We start from the raw sequence: 9,603 nt of genomic DNA on the forward strand, positions 1-9,603 counted from the left end.
AAAATATATATATTTTTAATTTTTATATTAATAATGTTGTATTATTAAAAAAATAAAATAAAAATAAATATTCTTAAAACACAATAATACCAACACACAAAAAAATGTTTGAGAATATAATTATAATTATTTTTGAAAATATTTTTTTGTTTGAAAATATATTAAAATAATGTTTTTTTTATTTTTTAAAATTTATTTTTAATGAAAATATTAAAATAATATTAATTTAAAAAAATAAAAAAATTTAATTTTTTTCAAAAATATTTTTAAATTAAAAAAAAACAGGAACTAAATACTTTATCAATCAAATTATAAAAAATAAGGTTGGATGCACTGTTATAGAGAGAGTTTAATTCAATATTCCGTCCAATTCAATTAAAAATCTGATCCCCGTCCAGGTTCAAATCCCAAATTTCTTGGATTAAACTAGCCAATCGAATCGGTTTCATTACTACACTACCAAGTCTCAAACGTAAAGAAAACTCAGAAATCAGAATACAGTTAAAAGCACTACTACTTCCACGTCATTTTTGCAATTTCAGTTCCCGTGATTGTAACAAGCCAGCAAGAATGACAAGCACCGGATTCCTCTACAGCAACGGCATGATTTTCTACCCGCCAGACACACCTCCCATCTCCACCTTCCTCGAATCCAATCCAGGAGCTTACACCACCACACGGACACACAACAATACAGCATCTCTCTTATTCTGGGACCGACACTTACAACGACTTTCAAACTCTGTCAAAATCCTATTAACCTCAAACCCACAATTTCTCTTCAAATCCTTAAACTCCACAATAAACCCACTATTGACCCCTCCTCCACCGCCAAACCCCATGTGGGAATCGACAATTAAGTCTCTCGTCAACGAGACGGTAAATAAAGTGTTGCCAGTTGCGTTGAGGGAGACGAGAAATGAAGGAGAGGAACTGGCAGTTACTGCTCTTGTTACTGGAAATACAGAGAATCTGAGTGAAGTTAAGGGAAATGTTTATGAGGCACTTGATGTTCATGTTCATGTTGGAAGCCATGTGCCTCACGTGTTTGGTGTTAAAGGAAATGGAGCAAGAGTAGCTGTGGTCGGTCCTGGGAGGGATATTGCAGAAGCTAAGTATTCTGATTGGGTTAGGTAAGAAAATTAAGCAAAGCAAAGTTTTTTTTTTTCAATATTATTTTTTCTTCTTTTTTTGGTGTTATTTTCGAGATGGGTTTTGTGAATTGTGATTTTTGAGGATGTGTGCAGGTTAAGGAAGTCTTTGGAAAAGTTGAGGCCTCCTTCTGTAACTGAGCTGTTGTTGTCTAAAGATGGTGATCGAATACTTGAAGGTTGTGTCACTAATTTTTTTGTTGTTTGTCGCAAGGTGAGTGATTGAGAATGTTAGAACAATGTTCAAGACTTTCATGCTAGGTGGTTACTATTTTTTTTGGGGGGGGGGGTATGTGAATTGTGCTCTTTTGCATTTTGTTGATTTTCTAACTATGATTTGTCTTATGAGCTTTCAGGATGACCGAAACGAGAAATACTTAGGTGTTAATGAAAACACATTTCCTTATGAAGTACAGACAGCTCCTATTGGTGACGGGGTCCTTCCAGGAGTCATACGCCAATTAGTAATTGAGTAAGTTTTTCCTTGCTTAATACATCTGTACCTATATGCAGAAGAGGTAGATGGCCTTTTCGCACAACAGAGTATACTTTGGCTATGTCATATGAGCGTTTGCTGTTGATTATAAAGGAGAAGTCTTTATAGCTCTGTAAGGTTAATGTCGAAGACTGGAAATATATTATTAAGGTGACCTTCATTGTTACAAAGCTTCTGTTCCTGGTGTGTGTTGAGCATTCATGATTTCATACTAATGTAATTAAAATTGTGGTTGCAAAATTTTATCTTAAAAAATCCTTGTAAAAAGCATGTCCTCATAAAGTCAGGGACTGAACACTTGGGCAATACAAGTTTCTGCATGGCCATGCTATTCGACTACATCCAAGTTTAGCACCGTTAAGCAATGCATTTGATTTTGATGAACTGAGAGTAATAATCATCTGACCTAGTATTTTGTTTCAGAGTGTGCTTGAGCAAGGGAATTCCATTTCGAGAAGTTGCTCCATCATGGTCGGAGCATGAATTTTGGCAAGAAGCATTCATTACAAGTAAACCTTTTGGTTTTTACACATCCTCTTTGCTTTTAGCTTCTGTAGCTTTTGACTAGAACTCTCCAAATGCCATAAACACTTGATTAGTGTAGTTCGAGAATCCGGTTTTGTGATTTGATAACGATAAATTTGAGTCCTAGCATTTGACAAGAAGCTTGGCATTGGCTGGTGGTCAGACCTTAGATGGCAACAGTTTAAGTAGCACAGTTGTACCCATGTATGTAGCTCTGAAGTTTTATTGAGTTATGAAATGAAGTGTGAGGATCTTCAGATTGCCACTATCCTTTCTCTTTCTTATTTTCTAGTCATGGTTTCGGAATATGATTCCAGCTCCACTTATTTCTCAGCTTCTCTTCCCGTAAACATTTGTTTTACCTGCAGTTGACCCAGTCAAGTGATGTTGCAGGTAGCCTAAGAATAATACAGCGAGTGGAGAAAATTCAAGCTCCAAGTTCGTGGCAGTCATTGGAACTAAAAGCCCTTAAGGAGATCTCATGGGAGGAAAAGCAGTTCGAGGTGTGTGAATATATGGAATTTGTAAAACTGTGGCTTTCAGTTGCAGAAGCTATCTTTTCTCTTAACTACAACTATTTTGCTATTTTTATTAGGAGGATCCTGGGATGATCACAGCATTGATCCAGGTACACCATCCATTTAAACTTCTTTCATGTGTAAGACTGCAAGCTCATGCATGTGTAGACGGAACAAACTAGTTATAAGTAGCAACCATTGCAAATATTAATCATGCAATATCATTTTGAACTATTTACCCTAATTTATCAATTCATATTATTGTGTTCTCATTCACTTTTTACCAGAAAGAGATCATGGAGAAGGCAGGCCTCTAAAGGGTATCCGTTCTAGTGAAGGCCCCACGCTGCATGTCATTTAATTTGGGAAGTTCGGAAAAGTGCATGCCACGCAATTGATCATGAAAAAGACCTGACGATATGTTTGTTTTATCACTTTCTGCGACAACAATTGTCAAAAATGTTATCCTCTGTCTGTTTTTCTCTGGAGAGGAGTTAGAATTTCTTTTCTTTCCAATGACTTTTAGCTTCTCTGTTTCCGTTGGCTCTTTACACATGATCGTGAAAAGTCATTAGCTATATATTTGTAGTGATAGTATTTGCCAAATTTTACCCCTTGTTGTTCTGGGTGCTGATTGTTAGAACTCAATTCCAATGATTCTGGTCCAAGATTGATACTCTTGTTCATTATCTTAGATAAATGATACCCGTTGTATATTGCCATGCCCAATATGCTTGCTTTCTGGCAAACTTTCGTTTCATTTCTTCTCCTAAACCAAACCCACTCCACTTTTTTTTTAACTCAACACGCCATGGTCATGGCCTGTAACAAATTTAAACGTTGCGATCCATTTCCCGGAATTACAAATCTTGTTGTTGTACCTACCATGTTCTGTTTGGTTTTGCCTTCTAAAGGAAATCCGCGGCACAGTATTGTTCCATATTTGCAGATTGAAGGAAACTATCACGGATACTTGAGTAATAACTAAACCAAGTCAAAGTATAGCCATTGTAACCTATAAACCTTCTGCAAATCTACCTGCTCCAGTTGGTTTCCTTCACGAGTGTGGTAAAATTTGAGGATTTGATGCCTGAGTTGAATCCATGTTCTCGCAGAGGAATTGAGTGAATACCTGACTATCGAAAGGCACCTGCCCTGATAAATGGCAGAGATTTTGAATTATGATCCAGGCTTGTAGGTTTGGTGACTGAAATGCTGTTCTAGCCTAATTACCTGGCCAGTCCATATCTTCGGAGACAGCAATATGTTCACCTCAAATGCTAACCATGAGACGCAGATCCTCACCAAGAATTTCTCTTCAATCTCGGGATATCTTCCATGATCAACGCGAAGGTTTTGTGGGTGGCCTGTTCCTCCTGTTCTGGAATTATTCGGCAGCAATTTTTTTCTCCCTTTTTCTTTAATTAGTAATTCTATATTGCTGTAAAAATTAAAACATATATTGGGCTTTTAGACATTGGGTGTTAGAGCCCAAATCTAGAACTAAACTGAACCCAAGGCCCATGTAACTTGGTCCAATAATAGCTACAAGTACCCAACCTAAAGTTACCTAACCCAGCCCACATGACAAGCACAGCATTTACATGGAGAAGGCAACAAATACCAGATTTGGCAGAATAATTGGTCACCTTTACACTACCTAGCAGTGGATTACAGATCGTCAATGCTTTTATCAAACAATGAAAGACTTCCATTTCAGAATCTCGGAGGTATTACTCAGCAATTATTCAAAGCCCCTACTATATTAAATAATTTATGAAAAAAAAATTCAAGATATGAGATAGAAAAAACTTGGTTTAGCTTTAGCACGCCCAAAATCTGAGCGTTAAAACAAAATAAAATAAAAAACGTCAAATTGGTTAGAAATGAGATGAATTAAATGATAATAATAATAATAACTACACTAGCTTTTTGTCATTTTAAAAGAATTTTTAAAAAAATAATAAATTTTTTTATTCTTTATTTTAAATTATTTTTTTATGTTTTTAGATTATTTTAATGTTATATTATCAAAATTAAATTTTAAAAAATAAAAAATATATAATTTTAATGTATTACTAAATAAAAAATAACTTTTATTTTACTTAATCGATGAGAGCCAAAAAGGAACCAACGGTGTTGATAAACATAAAGCCAAACCAATAAAAGAAGGAAAATAAAATCCAGCAAATCACAAACTACTATCTCCTCCCCCTCTCTTCCCTCTCCTCTTTTCTCCATCGTCAGATCTAAAAACTTTTCATTCTTTCTTTCTCTGTTTCTCCCTCTCTCCCTCCAACTCTCGCGCCAAATACAAAACCACCCTCTCCTCTCCCTCTTTCTTTCTCCAGGTAATACCTAACAACCTCCTCCTCTCTCTCTAAAACCATCTCACCTAGGGTTTTGATCTCCTTCAATTCCACTCTCTTCTCTACTTTCCGTCTCAACATACGTATACTTGTCCGTTTCTGTAGGTGTATACGTATAGAAACGTGTCGTGTCGTGTTGTATTTGAATTTGTATTATACGTGTTATTTAGGGTTTAGTTTAATTAGAATTGAATTAGAATAATTTGTTTTGGTTTGTGATTAGCATATAATTGCTTTGAATTTTGAATTAATGCGGTGTGTTTTTCTGATCAATGTGGAGGTTTTCTTAGTGAGATGGCGGATAATCCGACGAGTCCGGCGGCGGGGAGCCACGAGAGTGGTGGTGAACAGAGCCCGCGGTCAGGGGTGAGAGAGCAGGATAGATACCTGCCAATTGCTAATATAAGTAGGATCATGAAGAAGGCGTTGCCAGCTAATGGAAAAATTGCCAAGGATGCTAAGGATACTGTTCAGGAATGTGTTTCTGAGTTTATTAGCTTCGTTACCAGCGAGTAAGTAAAAGTGATGATGATGTATCTCTTTTGTGATTGATATTGGTTTTTGATTATTGAAAATTGTTTGCTCTTTTTGGTGGATTTTAATTCTAGGGGTAGTGGGATTCTGTGGGGAACTGTTTTTGGGGGTTTCGGGAAAATGGGATGTTTATTGCTATTTGGAAATGCAGTTGGGACTTTTGAAGTATATCTTTTGTTTATCTGTTTGGTGTGTTTGGAATTAATGGTTTTCTTATTTATATAATTGTCGGTTAAGGTTTTAGTTTGTGCAGTGAAATTTTGCTGCTTTGGGAAATTTAGGGTTCTTGGACTGAGAGTCTGGGTTTGTGAAATGTGATTGGATGTTGTTTTCTTTAGGGCGAGTGATAAGTGTCAGAAGGAGAAGAGAAAGACAATCAACGGGGATGATTTGTTGTGGGCAATGGCAACATTAGGATTCGAGGACTATATTGATCCACTTAAGGTGTACCTGGCTAGGTACCGGGAGGTAATTAGTCTTTGATTTTTAGGTCGTCTGTGCTCTAGTTTATGATTGATTTTGTTTTAATTTATAGGTTGTTTTGGAATCTAATCTTCTGACTCTTCTTTTTTCTCTGGTTTTATTGGATGATGCAATGCCACAGCTGGAGGTAAATAACATTTTTTTAATTAAAACATTGTTTCCTTCTCTCCTGGCTTAAGCAACTTCTATATAAATGTTCTTATAAGAAATATGTTCTGTAAAGTTGGGAGTTATGTTTCAGCAACTTTGGCAGGGTGATGCAAAGGGATCTGCTAGAGGTGGAGATGGATCTTCTAAAAGGGAAGCAGTTGGAGGTCTGCCTGCTCAAAATGCACAGGTGAATTTTTGTAAACATGCTTTAGAGGTTGATTATTCTGTCCTTGTTGAAGTTTCATCAGCTCACCGAATTTTTTTTTTCCTGCATTTGTGATGAACAACCACATCAGTTTGCTCTTCAAGGATCCATGAATTATATAAGCCCACAAGTAATACTCTCTCTCTCTCTCTCTCTCTATCTCTCTCTTACACACACACACACACAGAGAAAGATTTTTAAACCAATGGAATATAGAGTCAAATGTTAAACATTTAAACTAATAGTATTAGAGAATTATAAATCTTCATTTATTGAATTATTTTTTTAAATAGTCATGCAAATTCCTTTTCTCTTGGATTCAGAACTGTTGTCATTGGGTCAAATATAAATGACACATACTATGCAAGAATAATCAGTTCTTTTCTTTCTTCACAAAAAGAATATGTAGGAGCACCCTCCGCCCTTGTTCCCAGAGTGTCTTCATTTTTAATCCTGGATTGACAGGAAAACAAATTGGACTAAATTCTTGACAAAAATCAACATTGTAGATAGGTTAAAAAGTCACAGATGTTATACAGAAAAATGTAAGGCTAACTAATAATCGCAGAGGAAAATACAGAGAAAAGGGAGGGCGACCAATGTTTTGATGACTAAAAGCTTAGATGATTGAGTGAAAGTGAAAAGTCTGTAAAAAAATATACATCTATTCTCTCACAATCATATTGATAAGTGGAGTAGATAGGGGTTCAAAAGGAAGAAAAAGAAATGTCTTTTACTATATTGGTCCAAACCAACCATAGTTGGGTAGTTATATAATCACCATAACTTTGTGACTTGTATACATGTTCAAACAAGTAAATTTTCAACCATCTGATTGCTAATGAAGTGAAAGAATGCATTTCTACTGGACTCAGGCTGTATGTGATTGTTGGGGATCCTGGTTTTTTAGATCTCATGAGAAATATCTATCAGACAATCACTACATTTGCAGTTTTATGTTGCGTCTCGGAATTGAAGCAAATTATGGATTTTATTTTGGTTTTTTGAGATGAGCTTTACCTATTTTTTCTGAACTTCATACTAGAAGGTTCTGTATGTGTAGAAGGTGGGGCTTCTTGTCCTAAATCCCAGTACTATATACCAGAATTGGTTTGGTGCCTCTAATTATATGCTAGTAGCTTTCCCATGATCCTTGTAATTATCTCCTTTGAACACCCATTCTTGGAGAAAACATGTGTTGTCTGAAGTTATCATTGCTGATAAAGGCAGTTTCAAATTACTTGTCTTTAATCGTCCCATGAAACTACTCTCTGTTTTCAGAGTCTCTGGAAGCAAAATAATCACCTTCAATAATCTATATGTCTGCTCTAATATGTGGGAAGTTTGTTGGATAGTGAACCTTGCAACCAGTCAACAATAATATTCTGCTAGTAAACACTTGATATGTTGTTGAAGAGCCCCTGGCAGCCTAAATTAAATCCTTCCCTTTTCCCATTTTGCTCAGACCTCAAATGATCAACATTCTTATAGTAGCATCATTTTTCAGTGTGCTCCAGCATGCTGGAATGACTTATGGTTGACTATGAGTTTGTTTGGGACAGGGCTACTATCTCAGGACATCCTACTATTGAAACAAAGACTTTTTTTTCGGTCATTTATAATGTAGACAGCATCATTTATGTAAAGGAAAAAAGAAATCTTGATAGGCATATGTTATTGCATGAAACCCAAGTGAAAACTTGATAGGCATAAAGGGAGGGCCAAACTTTGCCGTCCCTTCTTCCTGACCAATTCTGACTACATTATTCCTCCACCTCTTTGCAAACTTCTTGCAGGGAACTTGAGCCTGTATTGTACATGTTGCCTCTTATGATGATTCTGACATGATTGGTCATTGATCCAATGCTCGGTTTAATCCAAGTATGGTTTGGTAATTGTATCGTAGACCTGGTTTAGATATGTGGGAAATCATATTTGACTTGGTGATTGAATTTTTTGACACTCTGTTAGTCTTAAGATGGTCTGGATGTTGCTCTTGAATGATCTTGAGTGACACTGTACATCCTAATGATTTGACATTAACAGTCGTCTTCTTCTTATTGAAAGGTTTATCCTTTCTAATCTATCCAGGACCTTTTCAAGAGTACTTGTGAACAAAGCAAAGCAGTTGATATTTTCAAGTTAACTCTGCTTCTGATACTTAGCGCGTGAAATATTTGCATGATTGTATTGGGATGAAAATATGAGGCTTGGAAGAATCAGTAGTCAAATTCTCTTTTTGTGCAGATTAAATTAAATAAGCTAACTAAATTCGGGCATGTTATTGATTTATGTATGTAGTTCTTTTCATTTGCAGATGACATTCTTTGATGGTCTTGTTGACATCATACATTCATATTGTCTTCGATGCATACATGCAGTAATGGGATCATGTTAGGATTTAATTACATGTAGGGATGTAGCTGGTTTAGCGCCAGGTTCATTCTTTATTATCTTGCTCTGTTCCTTGTAGATAGGTGTGTCAGCAACATGGAAGATGAAATAAGATGCTTTTTTTAATTTCTGTTTTCCCGTTCTTTTAAGGGAATTAGGGGGTTTGATGAAATTGTACCTGCGGCCTGTATTCTCATGGGCTTCTTGCCATCTTGCAGGGACAGGGACAGCATATGATCCTTCCTTCCATGCAAGGCAATGAGTAGGATTTGGCTTTGCTTTTGTCAATTCAATGAATTCTAGTGCTGGCAGAACTTTTTAGTTTCAACACTTGTAGAGTCTTTTGCATTAGTTGATCTGATTGAAACCAAAGCGCTATGCATTTTGGCGGCTTTGGTAGTTGGTTATTGTTGGAGGTGGTTTAAATGTGGTTGGTGCCGTCATCAGCAGAGCAGCTTACTGGTCAGATTAAGTTATGTAAATTTGCCCTTTATCTAATATATACTCTTCCGAGTATTGCTAGGATGGTTTCTTGGAGCATCTGAAAGCATACCTCATAGGCCTGTCGATGTTAGCCTCTGATTTTTCGGAATGTTAACATGTTATATGCTTATCAATTGTCAAATTAATGGACCTATGCTGAAATATAACGATCAGAAAGGGGGGAATTGTTTTGCGCAAGAAATTCATTTCCTGTAGTCGCATGTTCCCTTTATAATTGATCTCGTTTGCAAGCTCTTGGGTCCCAATCAGATTGGGTAACCCAAACTTTTTTCAA

At 36.2% G+C, this 9,603-nt stretch overlaps 2 protein-coding genes across 7 annotated transcripts; both read left to right on the top strand.

The window, feature by feature from the left end:
* The first annotated feature begins 345 nt into the window (after positions 1–345).
* On the top strand, positions 346–3,419 carry LOC7458634 (uncharacterized). Its single transcript, XM_024609783.2, has 7 exons — positions 346–1,133; positions 1,248–1,365; positions 1,508–1,623; positions 2,071–2,156; positions 2,566–2,675; positions 2,768–2,800; positions 2,978–3,419. Exons 1-7 carry the CDS (start codon positions 571–573, stop codon positions 3,005–3,007), a joined length of 1,056 nt encoding a protein of 351 aa, XP_024465551.2. The 5' UTR covers positions 346–570; the 3' UTR covers positions 3,008–3,419.
* Positions 3,420–4,859: 1,440 nt separating this feature from the next.
* LOC7489621 (nuclear transcription factor Y subunit B-1) lies at positions 4,860–9,350 on the top strand. Of its 6 annotated transcripts, XM_052456866.1 has the most exons (7): positions 4,860–5,041; positions 5,350–5,571; positions 5,932–6,061; positions 6,198–6,203; positions 6,330–6,413; positions 6,523–6,561; positions 9,044–9,350. In XM_052456866.1, exons 2-7 carry the CDS (start codon positions 5,354–5,356, stop codon positions 9,089–9,091), a joined length of 525 nt encoding a protein of 174 aa, XP_052312826.1. In that variant the 5' UTR covers positions 4,860–5,041; positions 5,350–5,353; the 3' UTR covers positions 9,092–9,350. The 6 variants fall into 6 exon arrangements, 1 of the variants encoding a protein (XP_052312826.1); XR_008060450.1 differs by having other exon boundaries at positions 4,860–5,160; positions 5,340–5,571; positions 5,932–6,203; XR_008060451.1 differs by having other exon boundaries at positions 4,860–5,160; positions 5,932–6,203.
* The last annotated feature ends 253 nt before the right edge of the window (positions 9,351–9,603 follow it).

This window comes from Populus trichocarpa, chromosome 10 (genome assembly GCF_000002775.5).
Source record: "Populus trichocarpa isolate Nisqually-1 chromosome 10, P.trichocarpa_v4.1, whole genome shotgun sequence".
NCBI classification, from domain to species: Eukaryota; Viridiplantae; Streptophyta; class Magnoliopsida; order Malpighiales; family Salicaceae; genus Populus; species Populus trichocarpa.

Coding starts and splice junctions, on each gene's coding strand:
- LOC7458634 (XM_024609783.2), top strand. CDS start 571: ATGACAAGCACCGGATTCCTCTACAGCAACGGCATGATTTTCTACCCG. Junction 1,134..1,247: donor AAGTATTCTGATTGGGTTAG/GTAAGAAAATTA, acceptor GGATGTGTGCAG/GTTAAGGAAGTCTTTGGAAA. Junction 1,624..2,070: donor ATACGCCAATTAGTAATTGA/GTAAGTTTTTCC, acceptor ATTTTGTTTCAG/AGTGTGCTTGAGCAAGGGAA.
- LOC7489621 (XM_052456866.1), top strand. CDS start 5,354: ATGGCGGATAATCCGACGAGTCCGGCGGCGGGGAGCCACGAGAGTGGT. Junction 6,414..6,522: donor TGCCTGCTCAAAATGCACAG/GTGAATTTTTGT, acceptor CAACCACATCAG/TTTGCTCTTCAAGGATCCAT. Junction 6,562..9,043: donor TGAATTATATAAGCCCACAA/GTAATACTCTCT, acceptor GCCATCTTGCAG/GGACAGGGACAGCATATGAT.